General features: G+C 51.8%; 1 protein-coding gene across 1 annotated transcript; it reads right to left on the minus strand.

Annotated features, from left to right (window-relative positions):
- Positions 1-1,584: 1,584 nt before the first annotated feature.
- Positions 1,585-23,283, minus strand: IGFBP5 (insulin like growth factor binding protein 5). Its single transcript, XM_023220731.2, has 4 exons — positions 22,166-23,283; positions 8,350-8,579; positions 7,612-7,731; positions 1,585-6,390 (listed from the first exon to the last, which is right to left on the minus strand). The coding sequence occupies exons 1-4, from the start codon at positions 22,500-22,502 to the stop codon at positions 6,259-6,261; spliced, it is 819 nt and encodes a 272-aa protein (XP_023076499.1). The 5' UTR covers positions 22,503-23,283; the 3' UTR covers positions 1,585-6,258.
- Between the last annotated feature and the right edge of the window lie 618 nt (positions 23,284-23,901).

A 23,901-nucleotide genomic window follows, 5' to 3' on the forward strand; every position in this document is an offset into this window, starting at 1 on the left:
CCAGAGCCATAATCCTTGATGGCCACGGGCTGTGAGCAGGAATTCACAGATGTGGGTTATATGTGTAGGAGGAGATGAAAGGGGAAGAGAGGACCACAGTGGAGAGGGATAGGGTTGTGCGGGGGGCGGGGCGTGACAGCCTCTGGGGAGGAGCAATGGGGAGAAGGATCCCGGCTGGCACCTGCTCCAGGCAGTGTGCGTGCAATGGTAGGGTGAGCAGCTTCCCCCGGGGAAGCCAGGAGACAGTCTGGGGGCAGGAGGTGCCACATGGGAGGCCTTCCTGTAGTTCCTCTTGCTGTCCCCCTACTCGAGGCACCCCTGGAAAGGAAAGCAGAGAAGGTGCCTGTTCCCTCTGTGCACCTCCTAATGCATCCTCCACCACCTCCTCCTCTACCTCCACTGCTGGGCCCTGGTAGCCTGAGAGAGCGGCGTGGGAACCTCCCTGGCTTCCCAGGTGACTGCAGGGCGGGCTGAGTGACAGGCATCCAAACATCTTATCTTTGGCTGGATAGACTACTCTGTGAACTTGAGGGACCTGGTGCTGACAGGTGTCAGGCAAGTGGCTCAGCCACCCCAGAAGGAGGTGTGCCTGGTGGCAAATCAGGCCACTGGTAAGGCAGGGACTTCCCGGTGACTCCACTTGTCCTGTGACTAGGACAGGACGGGACACATGGTTTCTGGGCGGCCTCCGCCATTGAGCTGGGCAGAGTGAGGATGCCACCGCCTCCGTCTCCCCTCTGTGCTCCCGGGCCTGAGGCTCTGGGGGTGCGGTCAGTGGGGTGCCTAACGGGCAGTGTGCTGTGCAGCTCTGTGAACTGGGAGGAGCCATAGGGGAAGAGCCTCGGGACGAAGGGGCCTAGGAGGGAGGAAAGCAACAGGGTGAGGCAGCAGAAGGTCGGAGGGTGTAAGAACTGTGCTCTTCAGTGCCCAAGGGTTGACATCAGGGGTGCCATCTTGGGTTTTCCTCTTCACTGGGCACAGACAGCGGTGGAGGTTGGGTAGGAACCAGAGGGAGAGTTTATCTTGGCCAGAGGTTCCCAGGAGTTATAAGTTTACAAGGCAGTGGGAGGAGGGATTGAGGAACATTCTGGAAATGCCTTCCTTAAAATCTTCTCCAAGGAGCAGAAACTTCTCGTTTGTCTAAGGGTGGATGAAGGCCACTTGACTTCATAGCAAGGGCTGAGATGGAAAGATGGCAATAATAATCGTTAATAGAACAGTAGGGGAACACGTGCTGAATGTTCCCAGTTCTCAGGGCTTTGGGGACATTAACTGGCCGAATCCTCACAGCAGCTCTATGAGGTTTTACCCACAAGGAAATGGAGGCCTGAGGAGGTGATGTAGGCTGCCCTGGGTTCCACGACTGTGGTGGCTTTCCAAAGGATGGGGAAGGGGCCGCTGGAGCTCCAGTGGGAGGGCTTGTCTTGGGGGATGGGGGGTTCTCGCTGGACGGAGCAGTCGCTCAGCCTGGATCCCGCTGGGGGCCTTTCTCCATCCCCTCCCGGCCGTGGCCCGAGGAGAATCGGGGGCTCGCATCCCCCATCGCCTGCCTTCCCTGAGCCCTCGGAGGAAGCTGACGTAGGCTAACTGAATGCATAACTTTATTAAATAAATGCTTTGTCATGACAAAAGACAAAGATCAAGGAGTAACATAAATTATAAGTTGAATAAATAGTATACAGCAATCTTCACTTTGTAAGAAATTGTGAGAGCCTTTGTTGGTTTTTTATTTCCTTAAGTACAAAATGCTAAGCAGGAGCCGAGCTCAAGCTCTTCCGCATTCAGATGGATTTTTCGTGTTTCTTTTTCTGCTTTTTTTTTTCTTTCTCACAAACTGGTTGTATTTGTTGATTTATTTTTCCATCCTTTTCACCAGTAAAGATTATCATCATTTATTTTTGTTTTTAAAGTTGAAACCAAAAAAGAGGAGAGAACAGAGTTATGGTATGAATGTATGTAAAACTACAGAGAACTACAGTAATATGTACTGTGGTTATTGCTGTCTTCAAAAAACAAAACAAAACAAAACAAAACAACAACAACAAACAACCGGTAGGCAACTCGGAATCTGAAGGAATCTTGTCTGACAACTGTGCTATCCATGTGGGCTACTGTGTGACAGTGGCAGTGGAGAGGAGACTCCGGCTGGTGACTGGGGACCGGTGGAGTGGGGTGAGCGGGCACATGGAGGCTGGGGTCCCCTTCCCCTTGGACCGCCCCCACCTTCCCTTTCCCCATCCAAAAGGATTTCAGGAGAGGAGGCCAGAGTCTGTGAAATGACTAAACTATATACTCCATTAGAAAACCAAGAAAGTATGTTTTAAAATAGAAACAAAAGCCTAAGAGAAAATAAAAAGTGGAGAAACAGTGCAACATAATTCTTGCACTTTAGTGGTTTTAAAAACACAGACAGTACAAGGCCCAGGTTGCTGGTTGGTGAAACCCCCGTCCCTCATCCCTCCTCCGCTTTGCAAAATGGAGCCTCCTTTCTCTTGGAAGCCAGACGTGTCCTCTCTGACGCTATGGGGTTTCTTCTCCTTAGAGCTCTTCTCTGAGGTTCCCATCCTGGGCCGGAGCCCTCTCAGGGGTGAGTGGATGGGTCCGGGGTACTGTCCCACCTTCAGGGGGGCTTGGCGGTTGCCGTGGCAGCCCTGTCTCGCTAACCGCTGGGTGGTGGGAGCAGGGTGGTTGAGGCCCACCCTCTAGGGGAGGCCAGCCCTGTGGGGGTACCATGGAGGCCACAGAGGTGGTGGTGGGGAGACGGGGTGAGAGAGAAGAGCCATGATCAGAAAAGGGCCTCCCTGGACCTCGTGCGCCTGCTTTCCTCCCCGTATGGGGCCAGTGTCCCCAGGCCTGTCTGTCTAGGCCTGGCTGTCAGAGAAAGGTTCCAGTCGCTTCCTCCCCATGTGCCCTGCTTTGCCAGGTGGGTCGGGGCAGGCTGGAGGAAGGAGGGTCAGTCCTGGCTGGACTTCCCTATCTCCTGGCAGTCATGGGAAAGACAGAGGATCTTCACCACTGCTGGAGTGAGGCACGAGTCTAAAGGGGATGGGAGAGACCTTCTGTGGGTCTCTTCTGTGGGTGTGAGTGTGGGAGTGGGCAGCACTTAGACCCAGAGCCATGGATAGCCCGGAGTCCAAGGTCTCTGGGTGAGCAGGCAGTCGGCCAAAGGCCAGCCTGGAGTCAGAGAGAGCCCTGCTTACATTGCCATGCCCACACCATTCCAAACCTGCCTACCTTGCACCCTGCCACGGGGGAAGAGGTGCCGTCTTCCTCCAGTGCCTCCCTTCCCAGGGTCTCCCCACCCTGGGCCCAGCCAGACCTCCCATTTGGGAGGCTTAGTTCCATGTGTCCATGAAGGCCCAGCTTCTCTAGGGAGTGACCAGTTGCCCATGAGAATCCCCTGCATGCAGAAGAGACTCACAAGTTTGGGTTACCAGGCACGAACTTTGGAAACCGGGAGAGTCTGGCACACTCACACCAGGCTCTAATCCCCCACCTGATGGCTGGCAGCAGAAAGCCAATGCGAGGGGCAGAAGCCCGCCCAAAGTCCAGACACAGTGGGCGGAGAGGGAGCCCCTCTCAGGTCCAGGCTGGGAGGAATGTAGGGGGAGATTGTAGTTCCTGGCTCAGTCTTTTCTTAGGGGAGTGGCACCCCAGTATCCACTTGGCAGATCCTAGTTGGATAACTGCTCAAGATGCAAAGGAAGAATGGGTGGAAAGAACAGTGACGTGGAAGAGGTTTGGGATACTGGCCTAAGACACACAGAAACGTGAGTTGGGTTTAGGGGACAGCTGTGCAGAGAGATGGGGCGTGCTAACTCGGCACGCCCCATCTCTCAAGTCCTTGTGGCTGCTGGCCCGATCGGGCCCCTTTGTCTCATGAAGATTGAGCACTTCTCCTGTCCCCAGTCAGCTGTCCTGTCCAGGGGCATAGGACATAGCCCCCAAGTTCTATAGCTATAGGGTTTCCATCAGTTGAAACAGATTTGCTTTTTCACTATTCCTCTTCGTAGCCCCAAATTCATTGTTGGAGGCAGTCTCCACTGTGTCATGCCATGAGCAAAGAGTGAAGAGAGCTGTGTCCGCAGCACGAAGGGGTCTCCTTGGCCAGTGTCCAAGCCCCCTTTCCTGGATATCTTCAGCCCTAAAGAACAGTCACAAGGCCACCCACGGGTTGAGGAAGTCATTGGAGAATGGGAGTTTTCTTGGTTCAGAATATGGCTGCCGAGTGACAGCATCCCTGAATCATACGTTCCCTGCTTGTTCTGGCCCTCCTTCCATCCTCCACCCCAGGGAGGACGCAGGGACTGGCCAGAATGGAGGAAGAGCCGGAAAGACTCTTTTCGTGGGCCTCCATTCCTCCTTGCAGGCTGAAGGTGGGCAGTGGAGCGCATAGTCTTGTCCCTTCCAAAGCATGGCCAGTTTCGACTGATTCTTCCTATCTGGCTTCTAAAGTCTAGCATCCTCCTAAAGTTACCCACCTTCCCTGGCTCTGTGGCCTGGATTAAGTTCATTTCTATTTTGCAACCCATTCCCCCATTTTCCTCTCTTTCCTCTCGAATCCCAGAAAACATGCAGGGTGGGGAAGCTAAAGAAGTTTCTATCGGCTTTTTCCCCGTTCTGCTGCTTTGTGCCAAAGCTAGCACAAAGCAGCAGCAATGGAACAGTCCCTTCAGCCCTCTGTTCCTCCCCACATCTACTCTGGCCAGAACCGTCAGTCTTACTGTCCTCCTGCATCTAAACCTTTTTGCCACCATCTCCCTCTGCCATCTCTTACTTCAGTCTCCCTCCTGCTCTGCCAGTGTGGAGAGTGAGGGAGGCTTCCAAAAATGCACGTTCTGTTCAGATGAAAGGAAAAGGCTGGGGCGGGACTGGTGGATCCGTCATGGACCTGTTGGGCTCATGTGGTGTGATGTCCGGAGACTGTGATTTCCTGAGGGTTTAAAGACTAAAATGGGATGGACTGAGGTGCATGCTGTTTGCACCACGGAGGACTGGCCTCTGCCTGGCTCGGTGGGTGCAGAAGAATATACGTGGGGAATCACTGTCAAGTCCAGCACTGTGCCCCACAAAAAAGCTGAGTTTATTGCTCACGGGCAACTCTGCCTCGAGGCAGGCAAAAATGCTATTATGGGTTGTATTAGGAGAGTATGGGTTTTCTCAGTTTTCCCAGCATGAGGAGTCCTCAATGCCCCTATAGGAACTACTTTGAAAAGTTAATGCAAACTTTTGAAAGAAAAGAAGAAAGAAAAAAAAAAAAGAAAAAATAGATTTATATGCCTATATATGACTATATGGAGTCTTGTAGATTAATACAAGCCCACTTTTTTTTTCAGCCTATCCTCCCCCACAGAGGCTGCTGTGCTACTTGTAAATTGAATTAAATGAGGGCTGAAACCGCACGCATCAGCATGTACTGTAGTCACCCTGGAAGAACAAGTCTTTCCAATTTTGGGGCATGTATTGATTTCTAAAAAAATCTGCCTGGGGAATGAAATATGCACATGAATTTCATATTCATAGATCTGCTTCCGAAAACCTCTCTATCTAATATCACTCAATTGTGAACCTGTTTTGCTTTCAGAGGAATGGAATGCATTTTTGTTTTTATAAATCTGGGGAGAGACAACACTCTGCCCAGGTAAGAGGAGAGGAAGTTCAGGGGTCCAGGTGTCCATACTGCTGGCTAGAGGAGGAGACAGATCGGGGAGAGGTCCTGGCGTGGTTTGCCTTTTCCTTTCTCCCCCTGACCAATCCATACTGGGAAACCCCAAGAGTGTCATTGAATGCCACATCCTGGGCTGCATCTTCTAGCGCCCACCTCTCCCAACCCTAGGCCAGGGCTGGACATGAAAGTTGGGCCCCTCCCTGGTCTCGGTGCCTTTCCTTCCTGCCCACCTGCTTGTCCTTCTTTTCCTAACTCTATTTGTCTTTCTCTCTCCTCTACACAAACACTTCCTTCCCTTCTCTTCCTCTCATTCTTCCTCTCTTCCCTTCTCTGTTCATCCAACTTGCCTCAAAAAGAAAACCATTTTAAAGGGGGGGGGGGTCTTTTTAGCTTTTTGCATCTCTGTTGTTGCCATTTTCGAAGTTGAGCCCTTGCTAGAGATTCCGAGGTCCTCAGTTTCCTCAAATAGATAGATATATATTTTTCCCTTAAATGAGATGAAATGAGTGGCGTCCTGGGGTGGAGGGAGGCGCTGGCTGGAGTTGGGGCTGGGGGTGGGAGGGGGTGAGGGAAGGGTTCGGGGGGACGCATCACTCAACGTTGCTGCTGTCGAAGGTGTGGCACTGAAAGTCCCCGTCGACGTACTCCATGCCTGGCAGTTTCATTCCATACTTGTCCACGCACCAGCAGATGCCACGCTTGCGGCCACGGGAAGGTTTGCACTGGGGTGAGTAGAGCAACAGGCTGTGAGGACGCCGCACCCCGGGGCTCTGCTCCTCCCTGTCCTGCCTCTTCTCTACCCCAAGACAAGACTCTCATCTCCAGAGAGTTGAGGGCGCTAGACCCGACCTTGGGTTTCTAGTGTCCCCGTTTCATGGAAAGACCCAGGGAAAAATGTGAATTTAGGCAGCCTATCCTTGGCTAGCTCCTTCAATCTCTTTCTTTCCTTCTTTTTCAGAGATGGGATCTTGCTATGTTGCCCAGGCTGGTCTAGAACTCCTGAGCCCAGGTGATCTTCCTGCCTCAGCCTCTGGAGTAGCTGGGATTACAGGCGTGAGCCGCTGTGCCTGGCTTACAGTCCCTTTTAAAATATTACCCATTCGAGTCTCCCCCAGCCTGAAACTCTGCAGATTCTCAAGAGAGTTATGATCCAATAATAATGACAATGGTGATAATAATAACAGGAGGAGGCATCATCTGTGGTGTTATCCTGCACCCGCCACTCAACATTTGGTATGCAGTAGGTACTATTCTAAGTGCTTTACAAAGATCAATCACTTACTCCTCATTCTCCATTTTACACAAGGGTCTGGAGGCACAGAGATATTAAATGATGAGTAAGGGGACACAGCTAGTAAGTGGCAGAGCCACCATTTGCCCCAGTGTGGCCTGGCTCTTACATTTAGATTACTGGTGCCCTTAAAGCAACATCACGGTCACCTGTCCACCCCAGAGTCCACCCCAGGTCTACCAATCAGAAACTGCAGGGGTGGGGCCCAGCCTTCAGCCATGCCCTCCAGGGATCGGATGCCCTTGGAAATCTGAGAACCATTGCCCAAAGGGGAGCCTGGCTGTGAAGGGACGCGAGCTGATTTCAGGTGGTACACAGAGAAAATACGGCTTAAACTCCTGAGTGTGCGGTACACCAATGATCTGTGCTGTGCGATAGTGTTACAGAATTTCCTCTTGCAATGAATTCGCCTAGCTAAGGTGACCTGTGGAAAGCATAGTGGATTACGGCATAAGAGGGAATGAGGGAATGGATTGCAGCCTAGTAGGGAATGTGGAAAGTCATGATCGTGGTATACGAATGGGTGTCTGAGGCGCGGGAAACAGTAAGCGGTTAATGGTGGAAATCTTAGGCACTTGCCCAAGGTGGAGTTTCCTGGCAGGTGCCATTTTCGGAGCCACCTGAGCCTGGGAGCTCAGGGCAGGGGACGTACCTGCTTTCTCTTGTAGAATCCTTTGCGGTCACAATTGGGCAGGTACACGGCACGGGGCACCATGCGTGGGCTGGCTTTGAGCTCCTGCAGGGAAGCCTCCATGTGTCTGCGGCAGGGGCCCTGTGCGGACAGGAGGGTGAGAGGCATGGCGAGACCAAGGGAAAACCACCCAGCTGCGCTGACAAGTGGCCCAGGGGGTGGGGGCCGAAGGGTCTCGGGAGGAAAGTCACCACCTTTGGTGCTAATCATCTACTGCCAAAGCTCTCTCCTCCCTGTCACCTGTCACGTGCGCTGGGATCACAAAGCCTGCCTTTGGCCAGGTACAGAGCCATACTTTCTCTTTTGTGTTCCAGGTCACCCCCTCCCCTGCAGCTTTTCTCTTCTGCTGAGTAACCATGTCCAGAAGTGCCCGTGTCTAGATGCTCTAGGAGAATATTCAGTGTCTGCCTCGGACTGGACACAGCTGCAGGGCCCAGGTACCTGGCGCGTGGCCGCTGGGCTGGCACGCACTCTCCTCAAATGAGCACTGCCTCTACTCCCACTTACTAGCACAAGGCCTTGGCCCTGACAAGTGTATGCTCTGGAAACTCTCCTCCCACGTCCTAAGCTGAGCCACCATGGTTTGCTGCAGGTCCTCTGCCGGGTCTAGCCTAAGCACCTCCTGCTGCCATGAATGTCCATTTAGATGCAGGGAAAGGTCAAAAGCCGGGAGGGAATGAGGGAATCCCCGAGATGTACCTGCTCAGACTCCTGTCTCATCTCAGGTGCAGAGATGACCCGGGGGTGGGCAGTGTTCTCGGCTCCCCCTACAAACTTGGACTGGGTCAGCTTCTTTCTGCGGTCCTTCTTCACTGCTTCAGCCTTCAGCTCGGAGATGCGGGTGTGTTTGGGCCGGAAGATCTTGGGGGAGTAGGTCTCCTCAGCCATCTCAGAGGTGGTGGGCTCCTCGTGCTCACGGGAGTCTCTCTCTGCAGGAGAAGGAACCGCAGGGTCAGCCCCTGTGGGCCAAGGTGCACATGGCCAGAGCCCAGGGCTGGGCAGTTTGGGGTGAGGGGAGTAATAAAGGCTGAAGCAGATGTGTCTCTGCCCTCCTGGGGCACACCTTGAAAGCAGGGGGATACGAACCAGGAAGCAGAGTGAATGCTCATTTAAGTGGCGGGAAGTTTCTGGCGTGCTTGGAGTCACGCAGAGAGTGCAGGCAGAGAGACTTCACAGAGGAGAACTGAGAGACTGATGGACGGATGGGTGAGGACAGAGTGGACCTTCTGGGGGCAGGAAGGAGGAAGGGCAAGGAAAGTGGCCCCTGCAAGGATGAAGGTGGTAGTGAGCGGTTTGCTTGCCGGGGGATGGCCAAGTAGATGGAACATGGCTGGAGGTGGGGCTGAGAAGTAGGAACCCGGGAATCTGGGTCCACGGAGGAAGATGACACAGCCAGGGCGTGGACGAGAAGGGCCAAATCTGTCCCGTTAGTGAGATCTTTGTACTTTCAGAGCTGCTGGATGTCGAGGTCTCTTTGGACCTGGGGAACCTGGGAGGAGGGGGTCCTGGGGTCTGGAGCAGCAGGGTGGTGAGGACCTTCATACACAGCAGGAGGAGGGGAGGGGAGGGGAGAGCCAGAAATGTGGGCCTGGAGGGGACTGGCACAGGGCCAAGTAGAAGTCAGAGGCCTCGCTCCCGCTCTGGCTCAGAACTGGTGCCGTGCTCGGGGGCCTGGGAGGCTGGGACGTTACTCAGCTCCGGACTGAGAGAGGCTGACAGCTGGCTGAGACCAGGACAGTTATATATAGGAGTGGCTTGGTGACAGTCTATACTTAGCTGACTTTTGACCTTTAGAGAAGTAAGACTTTGTTCATGTATTTGTTGATCCTTAATTCCACCCGTCTGGCCTTTTCTTGGTGCGCAGATTTCCCCTAAATTCTTATCTCATAGGCATCCATCCCTGGGTCCCCTTCTCCTCTCAGCTCCTTGACCTCACCCAGCCTCAGAGGAACCAGAGTGGGGGAACTTTAGATTGCTGTTTCCAGGCAGGCGGGGTGTGGCCACAATGCCCCACAGTGGGACCAGGTGCAGGGGTGAGTGGAGGTGGGGGGCCCTGTCTTCATTGCTTCCCTCTTTTTTCAAATACTGGAAAGAGAAAATAGAGCTTTGAGTGATACTAAATAACCAAAATGAGATGAAAGAAAATTCTGTTCTCCACCCACTCCATGATCGCTGGGATACCCAGGAAGAGTGACCGCCAGTCATCTGGGATGGGGAGCAGAAGAAGTGGGCAGAATTCAAGGACGTGGGGGTGGGGAAAAGAGAAGCTTTTTGAGAAGACACTGTTTTATGCCTCTGGACAGGTATAGAACCTGACTTCTGAGCTTGCAGCCCTGGGCAAGTTCCAGGTGTGAGTTAGGAAAGGCATTTGAACACCTGGCCTAACCTGGTCAGGATGGCAGGTGGCAGGAAGCAGCCAAGCATCTGTTTCTCTCTTGGCTCAGGATTTGTCAAGTCTCTTGAAATAGGTATTTGATCTTTAAGGCCTTGGCAGAGAAGGTCCCTGCCCTAAAGAAGCCTCCAAGGGTTCGCAGCATTCCTGGTGGTGAGTTGCTTTGGGTATTTATTCACAGGAAAGGAAGGGGGGTAATTACTGGAGAGGAAGATCATCACTCGGAGAAAACAAATAACAAGGTGGCGGGCGGGCTCTCCCTGAACAAAATTCAACCTGAGATTCCTGGCACCCCTTCTGGCCTCTCACCCCCTCTTCCCAGTCGTGTCTTGATGTCCCAGTACCCTGATTCTCCTCTATCAAACCCTGCTGTGATGACTCATCAATAGGGTGACATCCCTGGTAGGTGGAAGGCAGGAGTTTAGGGATTCATTAAAAGGGTCATGTTCTGGGGTAAACTGACTTTTCTTGGTTGTAGAGCAAGTGAGATTGGCAGGAGGAAGGGAGAAGCAAGGCTGGTTTGGGGACTCTGTACAAATTGAAAGGCTGGGGTTCCGTTATCTAGTAACACAGATCTCGCCTGGAGGCTCAGATCTTAGAGAAGAGGGAGTAAGGAGAGGGAGTGCTAACCATCGCACAGAAGGGCTTTTGGGCCAGTCTTATTGAGCGACTGGAGCCCGCACCACTCAACCTCAGCATCACCAAGCATTCTAATCCTCAAAAAATAGTTGACTACTGTGGGGGGAGGAGCAGGCAGGAAATGGTGGCTACTGAAAGCCTAGGGGCACGGGTGTTCAGATTGGAAAAGCCCGGACCCCTTCCCCAAACAAGATTGTAACTGGATAAAGTGAGGGCAGGTAGGGGAGTGGGCTGGCTGCTGACCAGCGCACGCACGAGGCTCTGCATCTCCTTCAGTGGGCTGCCCCAGCCTGGCCCAGAGAGCCAGCACATTGTCACCTCTTCAACGGGAGAGAGCCTGGGAACCTGGCTCCTCTCCTGTGGCTGGTGTAGCAGCTCCTGGAATCCTTTCCGTAGGCCATTTAGCCAATCCCCCCGTGTCCAAGCAGAAATAAGCATCTATCTCTCTAGTTCTTAAGGACATCTGAAATGGGGGTGCCATTCCATCCTCCTCTGGCTACTTGTTGGGGGAGGCTCTGTCCATTTGGTCAGAGGGTGCCCTTCTCCAGCTGTCATTGCAGCTTACTCTCTCTCTTTGGCCTTGGTGGACACAGAAGCATGGTGGCCCACAGGCTTCCCTCAACAGCTCTTCTCAAGACCCTTCACATTTTGGGACTTTTTCTAACTGCTGTGGGCTGTCCTTACCCTTGAGTCACCCTTTCTGGGAGGGGGATGGGGTTGTTGACAATGGTTTGACAAACGTTGGGGTAAATTTATTTTGACCTCTCTCGCTCTTTTCTTTGAAAGTGTTCAAGTACTGCCCCGGGGCCAAGCAACCATGATACTGGCATACAACATGTAGATTCTGGTATCTCTCTTCATTTAAGGAACTAAAAACGCTTTTACAAACTCTCTCCTTTTCCCAGCCTCCCCAAGGCGAGTCTCCTGAGGGCACACCTTCCCCAGCTTGCAAGCTTTTTGGCTGCTTCTGAAGAGCAGGCTTAACATTTTGATGTGCCTCCCGGTTTCTGGTGCCACTTAACCCCACGGGACCTATTCCTTAGGCAGCAGCAGAGTCCAGGGTTGAAGATACTAATCAGGGTCTTGTGGTCACCTGTAGGCTCCAGAGAGACAGCGGAAACTTGGAGGGGAGCCAGGGCAGAGCCACGGAGATTAAAGGGCTGGAAAGTAAGACCGGAGCTGCGTGCCAGAAGCAGCTAGCCCGACTCAGCTGCTCTGTGGCTGAGTCATAAATAGGCTTTCAATTTTGGAAGGGTTTAAGTTTTAGATAAAACAAGAAGGAACAAGTAGACTGGCTACTCTTGAGCTATTTCATCAACAGAAAATGAACTGAGGTTGCAGAAGGGATCTAGGCAGGATACCCAGGAGGACTTCCTGGTGAAGATTGTTCTGCACGTGAACAGCAAAAAAAACTCAACAGTCAGCACTGGAACCTGTTTGACAAACAGGTCAATATCTCCATGTGGCCAGCAGAGGGCGTGGGAGACTGACACCCACACAACATGGGCTCACTTCTAGGGACTGGAAGCGTTTTTAAAATCTGGAATTTGGAATTAAGCGCGGTGGCTCATCTCTAATCCCAGCACTTTGGAAGGCCAAAGTGAGTGGATTGCCTGAGCCCAGGAGTTCGAGACCAGTCCGGGCAACATGGTAAAACCCCGTCTCTACAAAAAAAAAAAAAAAAAAAAAAAAAAAAAAGAAAAACACACACACAAATTAGCTGGGCACAGAGGCGTGTGCCTGTAGTCTGAGAAACTCAGGAGGCTGAGACCAGAGGATTGCTTGAGCCTGGGAGGTTGGAGGTTGAGGCTGAGGTGAGGCATGATTGCTCCACTTTGATAGCTCCACTGCACTCTAGCCTGGGTGACACCGTGAGACCCTGTCTCGAAGAAAAAAAAAAAAATCTGGAATTTGGGTGCCTCCCTCTCCTACTTCTGTAATAATCACTCGAATCCCTTCCTTCATTTGTGTGTCTGAAGCATATATTTAAAGAGTCAGGGAGACAAACAAGCGAGGCCTGGAGAGAACCGTGTGTGGGAGAGTGAAGGCAGGTGAGGGAGAGGGGAAACAGGGTTTCTTTCTGCATGGCATTCTGCTGTTTCTGTAACCTGCAACTGGAAAATGATCCAGGAAGGAACAGAGACATATTCCAGGCTTCCCCACCCTTGAGATGCTGTTCTGAGAGGGTTTTGCAGAGCATGGGAAATGTGGAATGCTCAGCATCCATTTCTCCTGCTGGGAGCTATGGAGGCTGGACCTTTACCTTCATAATCCTATTCAATGACTAAGGGAGGGGAAGATGATAATATTATCTGGATACAGTATTTACCTTTGGGGTGGGATCTAAATCTCTGGCTTCTATATAATACCTCCAGTCCTTCCCACTGGCTCTCCAATGCCTCTAGCCCCTGCCACTTTTGGGTGGCCAACTCAGTTCCTCTTTCATTCGTAAGGCATTCCCCATTCACCCCAGTGCAGCAGCATCCACAGAGGCACACACGGTACATCGGCCTTTCCCCACGGTAACATGAACACGTGCTTAAGGACTGCACCGTTCTCTATGTCCTGGCAAACACAGAGAGTGTCATGGTGCAAGTCCAGCTGCTACAGACCCAGAGGCGTCTTAGGGTGAGAAATACTACAGTCTGCACAATTGCACAATGCATGTACCGTGCCCAAGCTCAACCACTTTCTCCAAACCTGCCCTTTTGCCACGGCTGTTCTCTTTCAGCAGAGGCAGGCACATGGTCTTCTGAAGGGTTCTGACTCCACCTTGCTTGCTAGTCATAGCACTGGATGGATCCAGGTGGAGACCTGCCTGCCTAAAATCTAAACCCCCCACCCCCGGACCTCTTAGTCACACCCCCGGTGCCATTAACAGCCTGCTCTTGGGCTGGTGTTAGTTTATCACTCTATCTTGCTTGACCTAATAATCAATTGTAAGAGAAAACTAGGTGACCCAGATATTGTGCCTTAGCTTACAAAAATCGAAGAAACAGAGGCATCCTTGAAATTCACAGTCCAGGAAGAGTGTCTGGCTTTGCCAGGCCACCCAGACCTGGGGAGATTCTCCCATCTCCTTTTCTAGACAGAAGATAAGATGAGGATGCCTAGAATCTCTCTACAAAGAATGAAAAAGGGATCTGAATTTCTTCTGGGTTTCATTCTAGTCCCCTCTGTGGAATTTAAATAGCCAACTTCTTAAGGGCAGAGCTTTGTCATTTCTCTTTGTCTCACCAGCATATAGTATTCAATAAATAACCTTTAAATGGAGAGATGTGTAAATCTGCCCAAGAGGCAAAGAGAAGTAGGTCTGGAAGTATTTCTGTAATATAAGCTGGGGCTTAGAGCCCAGTGCATGCCTTGGGAGGTTATCTCATCCATGCCCCTGCCCTGAAGCAGGATAACCCTGCCGCAGGGGACCGGGAGGCAGACAGATGAGCTTCAAGAGTGTGGGAAAGAGCAGGGGTGCTCCTGGATTCACTGGGCTTCTCTTTGGCCTAAGGCTGCTATATATTAATGTACTACTTAGGCTGGGCGTGGTGGCTCACGACTGTAATCACAGTACTTTGGGAGGCTGAGGCGAGTGGATCACGAGGTCAGGAGTTCGAGACCAGCCTGGCCAACATGGTGAAACCATGTCTCTACTAAAAATACAAAAATTAGCTGGGCGTGGTGGTGTGTGCCTGTAATCCCACTACTCGGGAGGCTGAGGCAGGAGAATCACTTGAACCTGGGAGGCAGAGGTTGCAGTAAGCCAAGATCGTGCCACTACACTACAGCCTGGGCAATAGAGTGAGACTCTGTCTCAAAACAAAACAAAATAAAACAAAACAAACTATATATATATATATATATTATAGTAGACAGTAGCCAGTGTGGCTATTTAAATTAATAAATATTAAATAAAATGAAAAATTCAGCTCCTCAGTCACTCTGGCCATATTTCAAGGACTTCGTGGCCACATATGGACACTGCAGACCTACAACGCTTCCATCATTGCAGAAAGTCCTACTGGTCAGTGCTGGCCTGATGGCACTGGCCTGTGCCTGGGTATGGATGAAAATACTGAGGCCCAGTCTAGAATGTTCTCTAGTCCCCCTCCTCCCTTGCCAACCCTAGGTCCCTAGCCAATTTGCAGCCACCAGCTCCTCCCTACAATACAAGCCTGGTGGAAGCATGAGGGATTGGCTGCTCACTGTTTTAAAAAATGTAAGACTTGTCTCAGTCTCTTGAAGTCTGTTTCCCAGCTTTGGATGTCAAATGGCTCTTCTGCATTTGTGTGTGTGCATTTGCAGAAGGAGAAAGGCCCCAGGGGTGATGGCGGGGACGGTGGGGAAGGCGCTGTGGAGGCTTCCAGGTAAGCAGCAACATCATTGCTTTTCCTACCCATCCTATCTCTGACCAGCATCTGCCTGGTGCCAGTCTCTCTCAGAAGACACTTTTTTGTTTGTTTGTTTGCTTGTTTTTTGTTTTTGTTTTTACTCTATCATCAGAAACAGACGTGCATGTTCTGGGTTCTTTTTAACTTGAATTATGGGCTGAGGAGGAAATGAGCACTAACCTTCCAAGAAAAAAACAAACCCCTAAAGCTATCATCCTAAAAAGCAGTTGTAAGAATGGAGGAAAGCCAGGAAGAAGACCCTAGAGGAGAGGTGAGCAGACTTAGAGTCCTACTGACTGGATGATGAGGGCTATAGGTGTACCCAACTGAGCCCCCTTACCCCATTTTAGGCCAGGAGAACTAGCATGGTTAGGTACTCTAAACCAACAGCAAAGCTGGCCAAGCTGGGAATATAATCTCTCTATCCTTACCAGAGAATACAGACACCATGTAGTATAGTGGATAACCGTTCAGAATCAGGAACCAGACTACCTCGGTTCAAATCGCAGCTCCTCTATTAAATAGCTACAGCAAACTGTGCCACCCTAAACCTTCAGTTGCCCTTTCTGGGAGGAAGATGAAGCTGTTGACAATAGCTCAGTAAACCTTGGTGCAGCTTTGGCAACACAGCAAGACCTCATCTCTACATAAAATAAAATATTAGCCGGGTGTGGCAGTGTGCACCTATAGTCCTAGCAATGGGGAGTCTGAGAAGGGAGGATGGCTTGAACCCAGGAGTTGGAGGCTGCAGTGAGCCATGATTGTGCCACTGCACTCCAGCCTGGGTGACAGTGAGACGTTGTTTCTAAACAAACCTTGGTATAGATTTACTTTGACCTTTTTTTTTTTTTTTTTTTTGAGATGGAGTCTCACTCTGTCGCCATGCTGGAGTGCAGTGGCACGATCTCGGCTCACTGCAACCCTCTCCTCCCAGGTTAAAACGATTCTCCTGCCTCAGCCTCCCAAGTAGCTGGGACTAAAGGCATGCAGCACCACACCCAGGATGGTCCTGATCTCCTTGACCTCGTGATCCACCTGCCTCGGCCTCCCAAAGACCTTACTTTCTTCTTCCTCTCTCCAATTCAGTTTTCTCACCTGAGTTGTGGGGAGGATAGCAATGGCCGCTTCTCCATTATATTCTGAGGATTATTCAGGGTGATGTGTGCTAATTCACTCTCAGCACAGGTCTCTGCCTTTGTAGTGCTCCATTTCCTCTCACCTCCCTAGTTCCAATCATCAACTAAAAATTTGGTTGCTATGGCACCTGGTTGACAGACACCTACTTGTAGACCACAAGATCTAAGGCTCCTTGGACTGCAGGAAGGTCTGCCAGAAAGTGTTGGCTTGGCCCTTGTCTCTGGGGGTCTGTTGGCCAACACCAGGTGAGAAGGACTTGGCAAAGGTGCTCTGTGGACCACTTAGAGAGCTCCCCTGGGAGTCCTTCCTCTGCCTAACCCCATTCTTTCATGCAGCATTAAGGGGACTCAGTCTCCTTCCCTAAAGATACATAGAGAAAAGGGGGCCCACAGCCTATCTTATTTGCCTCCTTCCTAAGCATCCCAGAGGAGGAGCTGCCACGGCCTCCAGGATGTATTAGAAAGGCTCTCAGCACTTCCTACAGCAACCGGAAGTCCCCAGCTGCCCTCTGGAAGCACATCTCTCCTCTCCTGCTGAAAGATCTCAGAGGCACCTGCCCATGAAAGCCAGGGGGGCCCTCATGCTCTCTTCCTTGTCAGCTTTGGTAGTGCATGGTTTTCCTTCTCTCCTTCGGATGCAGAAATTCCCTAGTTACTGCACTCACCCCATCCAACCACACCCTCCCTCAATCTCTGCTTTCTGTTGGCACCACGTGAGGACTGTGCTGTTGGAAGCGGGCCACTTCTGCACCGTGTTCTTCAAGACTACAGGCTGCTGCACAGCCCAGAGGCAGCCAGGGCCTGCCTGCCTCTCCACATCAGGAGAGCTTCCTGTAATGTAGAAAATGAGGTTTGGTGCATGGACCTGAAAGCTGGACTGAACACCCATCCTTCACACCCTCCAGGTCCTCTTTCCCTGACAAACCACTAGCCTAAGCCAGGCTTGTATGCAAGACTGTGTAGAAAAAGGGACAGAAGTGAGTGAAAATAAGAGAGTGTGGCTCTCTCTCCTTTGGGGAGGGCTTTGGGGCTGCTTCACTCCTTTTCCTACTGCCCCTAAAACAGCGCCTTCAGATTGTGGGTTATGATGTCATGGGGTGATAGCATCTGGCAGTGTTTGCCAAAGGCCTCACCGCAGGTTAGCCCAGGCCCAGGCACGAGCCCCAGTGACTAGTGAGAAAGCCAGGAATGGCTGAATGCAGCGCCGGAGCCCCTGTGGGGAAGAGCTGAGTCCCAGCCCCCTTTCTGCCTCTAACCCTGCTGCCACATCTTGGGCAAGTGACTCCCCACTCAGGGCCTCAGTATCCTCATCCTAAAACGAGGACCTTGACTGTGATGATGGCTGTGGGTTCCTTCCAGCTTTAACATTCTTCGGCCAATACCCAGACAATTCCTGGAGAGACACTAGGACTGAGCTAAGCTGAGTGGCCAGGCACTAACCAACCTGGTTAGGTGCTCTAAACCAACAGCATAGTGGCCAAGGTGGAAATATAACCTCTCCCCCTCACAGAGATGTTCAGTCACTCCTCTGGATTTATATTTTTTTAAAAAAAGAGAGAAATGACATCATAACAGAATTTATAGAAATAAATGAAACTGGAAATAAAAGGGGAGGTTTTGCTGGTATTGCGGGGGGCGGGGGGTAGAAGCCTACGCTGCCTTCCTTGTTTATTTGATTATTTATTTTTGCAAATATGTAATCAATGTGTAATCAGTCTTACTGTTTTGAATAACATGTCCAGATTGCAATTTAAGGATGGTGTCTGGGAATTGCAGCTTTTGGACCAACTGTAGAGAAAAAGCAAATGTAAAACTAAACAAACCCCTCCAAATCCCCTGCTTGACTCAGCGCAGCCATTCTCCCGCCCTCTTTCCTTCTGCTCCGGCTCCTGGTTGGTACCTGCTCTTTAAGATCTTCTTCCAGTTTCTGGATGTAGTGGGTCTGGAGTGTGGTGATCTCTTCTCCAGAGTTTTTGTTTTCCACACACTAAATATCTTAAAAGTTTCATAGGCATTGCTTAGGTACAAAGTAGAAACTTTACACAAGTATTACCTCCCCTTCCCGCTGGCTTCTTCTTCGCTCCATTAAGGGGGCCAGGGCTTCTGCAGGGAATTCCTGCTCCCATGCCCTTTGCTGTAACCCTCACGATGACCTCTGGCTCCTAGGGTCAGCCTGGTCCTCCCTCTGCAGCTGCAGGCCCACCTGCCTGCTCAAATCCAGACCAAGCCCCAGACTAACTCACAGCTGCTCTGACTTAAAACTCAAGCCCTCAGGGGATGCCTTAGAGTTGGGGTGGGGGTTGGGGGGTGGATAGAGAAGGGCGGAGGGAAGAGTAGGAGGGAGGGGCGAGAAGGGGGAAAAAGAGAAATGGAAAGAAAACGAGCTCTCACTAGGGCTAACTCTGCTTGTTCTTCCAGTCTGAGCTGACACAGCAGAAAGGGGTGGTGGTGGGCGGAGGTGGCAAGAAAAGTCCAGTTAAAGCCCCATCTCATCTTCCCGACTCCCGTTTTGGTTGGCTCAGGGTACGGCCATCCTCTCAAAGACTTGTTTCAGAGGGAGGGGGTGCGGGTGGGAAAGGAATTTGGCTCCTTCAGTTTTCCATAATCTTGCTCAACCCAGACATAAATTTGGCCAATAAACCTAACTCTGGAACTTGACTTCAACATGGCATTTTAGACCAAGCTTGGAGTTGAAGCCAGGGTGATGGAGGCCAAACCCCTCAAAGTAGCAAAGGCTGAATTCATTTTTATTTAGGTAATGCTTTTGCTTTCTTTTCCAGAAGTCTATTTTTTGTCTCACGGTGTCTCATTTCTTAATGACAGAACAGAAACCCAGAACCCACGGTTCCCTACACCTCAAACTGAATGTCTCACCAGCACAGAGGAGATCTACCTGAACCCCAGTATCTATGCTGGGGACCAGCTCATCAAACCTCATTCCCCACCAAAAATGCCGGAAAGTAAACCCAGCATTTCCTTGACTCCCTCCACTCACCACTATTTACTGAGCTTTGCCCAACAAATAACTCCCGTCTTTCATCTCCCTCCAGCCTCACACACATTCTTTTTTCCATATCTATCTCTGCTCCTGAACTGGTCGGAATGAAATGCAGAGCCAGGCTCGCTCTCAGCACCCGGCTCTCGGGCCCACTCCCTCTACAGTTGCTCAGCAACCGCCTAGCAAAACACCCTCTCCTCTCCCTCCCAGAGGCTTTGGCTGCCTGCCACCTCACTCTCCTCTGCTCCCCATTTCTGATTCCAGAAATGCACCTTTTTGGGGTTCTACATATGTTTGGTTACATATAAGTATATATAATATAGTATATACCATATATACAATATAGAATACACATTATATAGATATAATATGTCGTGTGTGTGTGTGTCTGTGTATGCTGCAACTGCGGGAGGGAGGGGGTGAATCCATATCTGCAAGCTCAGATTTTGGCGGGGCGGGCGGGGAGGAGACGAGGGAGGTGGATTGGGAAGCAGGAATTTTGGCTAAAGGACCAAAAGGGCACTCTCCCTCTGTCCATTTCTCTCTTCTTAAGAGCGGTCTGTACACCATCTCCAACTTTTTGGGGACCCGCCCAATGGTTGTCCGGCTAAAACGCCCTTTCCAGGAGCGCCCACTCCCAACCCATCTGTTCGGGACAAAGATGTCGGCACCAGCCGCGGTGGAGCGCCGCCAACCCGCAACAGCAGCCTGCCGGGCACCTGCCTTCGGCGGGGTGGAGTCGGAGAGGAGTGCTGGGGAGGGGGCGGGTAGAAGAGGCTGCTTCGGGTTGGCCCAAAGGCACTCAGAAGGTGGGGGTTGGGCAAGGGGCGGCAGGGAATTCTACAGGGGATCTTGCTTGGGACTGAAGTGTCGTGTGTGTGTGTGTGTGTGTGTGTGTGTGTGTGTGTGTGATGCGCCCTCCGTGCTCGCCTAGCAATTGCGCGCGCGTGCGCTCTGCGTGCACACCCTTCACACTAGCCACATCACACTACACGCTTGGCAAATAATAAGTGGAGCCAGGATGCTGCTGAGTGACACCTTACGTACTTTCGATGTGACTGGATTGTTACCCAGGGCGGTCGCTTCCAAGCCAGGAAATCAATTAATGTGTTTCCCCTCCGCTAGGCTTTTCCAAATCCACATACCCCAAGATGAAGGCGGGCAGGACCGCCTTTGAAAAGTGGATCTTAATAAAAATAACCTCACAAGCCGGTCTCTGGGGTTCCCAGGGCCTGCGCGTCCTCCCCTTTTCCTCCTTTTGCAGGCTGCAACCTGGAGATCGACTACCTCTTGCAAAGCTGGAGGGGCTGGCGCCTGCGTCACTCAAACCCTGCAGGGTTTGCGGGGACAGAGGCTGAACACAGGAAGCTCTCCGGCCTCCTGGCAAGAGCGGATGCACTCCTCTCCTGCACTATAGTGACTGAAGTTTGCACTTCAGAAAACTCATGTTAGGGTGCTCGTGAGTAATGGAAATGGACAGGGAGGGAGAAGGGGATTGCCCCCGTAACTAAACTGTCCCCCTAACTAAACTACTCCAATTAAACATTGTTTAGCCAAGTTTTAACCCCTTTTGGAGAGAATCAATAGCCAGTTTGACGTCTTAGAACCGAGACTTTTATGTAGTTTATTTAACTTTTTTTTTTTTTTTTTTTTTACTAAAGATCAGGTAACTCTTTCCAAAAAGAAACTCAGTCTAAGGGGGTAGAACTGTTCTGATTGAACAAGTAGCTGTGTCAATCATTTCAACCCTAGACTTCTGGCGCCGAGAATTTGGGGGCGGGGCAATCAGGAGGCGGGGCAACCCGGGGGCGGGGCAAGCGGAGGCGAGGCTCCCAGTGCGTGGCTTTTCTGTCTCCGCCCCCTGAATTTTGCATTCTGCGTTTCTAGGGCCCCTCATGCACTTACTGCACACCCACTTCTGATCTGGTTTAGGAGATTGGGGAGGGCAGGGTGGGGGGGGGGGATTGCGGAGGGAGGAATTGCGGGGCGGGGGTGGAGATGGTGGTGGTGCCGGGAATCTGCATAGGCGAGGAAGTTGAAAGGTCTGAATCTCACATCCCCTTTTGCCTCCCAGCCCTATGTCCACCTTTCATCCTAGGTAAAATCTGAATTGGAGAGGGGGAAAAAGGAATTAGATTCAGAAACGAACACCAGGCACAGAATACCAAACCCTTCCTTCCTACTCTTCCCCATCCCCACCCCGCACCCCCGCGCTCCTAAAGCATTTTTTCCTTTCCTGGGATAAAATAAAAGTCATTTTGCAGTTAAGTATGTTTTACCATCTACCACAGGCAATCATCTTCAATCAAAAGCAATGGTTATGCACATGGGAGGGGCTTCACGGCTTCCACCCGAAAGGCATTAGTTACCAAGAATGTGGGGTGCTTGTGGTGTGTGTGTAGGGGTGGAGGGATAGAAACGCCTGGAGGCACGGGGGTGGAGGGGCCAAAAGGGACAAAGGTGGAATTAGCTCAGAAGATGGGTAACTCCTCTCTCTCCAGGCCGCAGTTAAAATAATATTTTAACAAAAGAGATTTTTTTCCAAGCCCAGAAAAAAACGTATGCGGGGCGCGAGGTGGGTGGAGGAGGGAGTTGATAATGTAACATACACTCTTTCAGACTGGAGATACGGTACCAGGGGATTTGGACCTTGTGACCGAATGGGAACTCAGAATCAGTATCCGGACAGAGTAGGGGGAAGGGGTGGGGGAGGGGGCGGGCAAGGTGTGGGTAGGAGGAAGGAGGAAGGAGAAAGAGCGAAAGCTGGGATAGACTTGGCTAGACAGTTCCCTAGGGTAGCAGGATCCTCCAGGGCTCCAATTCCGAGGTGCAAGGACCCTCCCCGACTACTCCCGAGCTGCACCCCACCTCGAAGCCACTTGCTGCGCAAAGCGCGCGGGCCCAGCCGGTCCCGTGTCCCCCGCCCGTGCGCCGCGTAACTGACTGGCACATTGAGCGCGCTCACCGATCTTGACTTGCTCGCGGTAGCTCTTTTCGTTGAGGCAAACCCCGCGGCCGTGCAGCAGGGCGTGCAGCGGCTTCTCCTCGTCCTGCCGGGGGAGGCAGCGCAGCCCCTGGGCGCAGCGCTCGGTGTAGACGCCGCACGACTGCCCTTCGGCCAGGGCGCAGGTCATGCAGCAGCCGCAGCCCGGCTCCTTGACCAGCTCGCAGCCCAGGGGGCTGGGGGGGCACATGGAGAGGGCTTTCTCGTCGCAGGGCTCGCAGTGCACGAAGGAGCCCAGGCTCTGGGCCGGCCCTGCATAGGCGGCCAGCAGCAGGAGGACCGCGGTGAGCAACATCATCTTCTCTTAGTCGTCCCCTTTACCTCGGGGTGGGGCAGGAGAGCGAGAGTGCAGGGATAAAGGGGCCAAGAGGGCGCCCGGATATTTTTTTGTTTTTGTTTTAAAATTTCTAGCAGGTAGAGCAGGTGCCCTCCCCCAAACACTTGCAAAAATGTAGAGAGAGATGGAGGACTGGGGTGCCCGCGAGCAGGTCCCAGCTGCAAGAATTAAAGTCTTGCAACAGGTTGGGGGAAGCAGGGCAGCGCCAGGTGCACTCAGTGAGCGGAGGCTGGAGAAACCCTCAAGCCTGAGCGGGTTAGAATTATAGGGGGAAAATAGCCACAAAATTGTTCACCCCCAAGCAACCACCGAAATAATGACCTCGGAGGCAGTGGAGATGGCGTTGGGGTTGGGGGAGAAAAATGGATTTATCTTTAAAATTTTTGCTTAAAATCTAAAACACACCCCGCTCCTTTCTAACCCTCAGCTGCCGGCGGTGCGCGGCGGCGCGGAACAGGTAAGAGGCTTTGGCTGCAGCCGAGAGGGTGGGAGAAAACGTTGAAATCAAGGAAAAAAAAAAAAAAAATCCCCAAACAAAAAAACCCCAAACCCTAACACCTCTTTTCTCCCACTTTGCCACCTCCTCTTCGAAATTCGCAGGTTCTACGCGAAGTCCGGAGAAGGGTGAAAACGGAGGAGGGGTAATGGGGTAATGAAAAGGAGCAAAAAAAGGAAAAAGCCCGCACTGCTTTGCAGCTCTTTCCTAGCTCTTTTCCCCTGCAGAAGTTTCCAAAGAGACTACAGGCTCCGGGCGAGCAGGCGCTTTTAAATAGCCGGCCCCTGGCTGCCAGCCAGTTTGTAGCTGCAATTTGAGCTTCCCAACACCCAACTCAGGCAAGGATGCCAAGGAGCTTTGCAGTACAAACTCACACGGGGTGGGGGTGGGGAGAGGCCTTCTAGACACAAGGGGGCTCCCCTTCGCTCCCTGAACAGCGCTCTCCTCTCCCCTGAACAGCGCCCTCCTCCCCCCGGAATGTAAGAAAGGGGCAAGGGGGACAGGCTGGGGCTACCGAGTGTGGGGAGGAGGTGGAGGGGCCAGTGGAAGACAGAGTTCTTCGGAGCAGGGTGAACACAATGAGGAGAGTAACTTGGTCTCCCCCTCCCTACTATCCCTTAACTAGTCAAGGCACAGGCTGAAGGGAGATGGTATTTTCTTATTAGCCAACCGGATATACCATGCCCAAGAAATCTTCCTAAGCTTCTGCAATTGACTGTATTCTGGTGTCTGTTTCCATGTGGGGTGTGTGTGTCCATGTGTGTGCTTGGGGGACAGGTACTGTAGGATGGCCAGTGATGGCTGGTGAGCTAAAATTTTTTTTTAAAAAAGAAGAAAAACTGAATTTCTTCACTAAAGGCCTGG

This window comes from Piliocolobus tephrosceles, chromosome 11, assembly GCF_002776525.5.
Source record: "Piliocolobus tephrosceles isolate RC106 chromosome 11, ASM277652v3, whole genome shotgun sequence".
Lineage (NCBI taxonomy): Eukaryota > Metazoa > Chordata > Mammalia > Primates > Cercopithecidae > Piliocolobus > Piliocolobus tephrosceles.

Excerpts from the sequence above, each read along its gene's own strand:
- IGFBP5 (XM_023220731.2), bottom strand. The coding sequence starts at position 22,502 with ATGATGTTGCTCACCGCGGTCCTCCTGCTGCTGGCCGCCTATGCAGGG. Across the intron at positions 8,580-22,165 it reads CCGCGAGCAAGTCAAGATCG|AGAGAGACTCCCGTGAGCAC; the intron begins GTGAGCGCGCTC and ends CTTCTCCTGCAG. Across the intron at positions 6,391-7,611 it reads GATTCTACAAGAGAAAGCAG|TGCAAACCTTCCCGTGGCCG; the intron begins GTACGTCCCCTG and ends TACTCACCCCAG.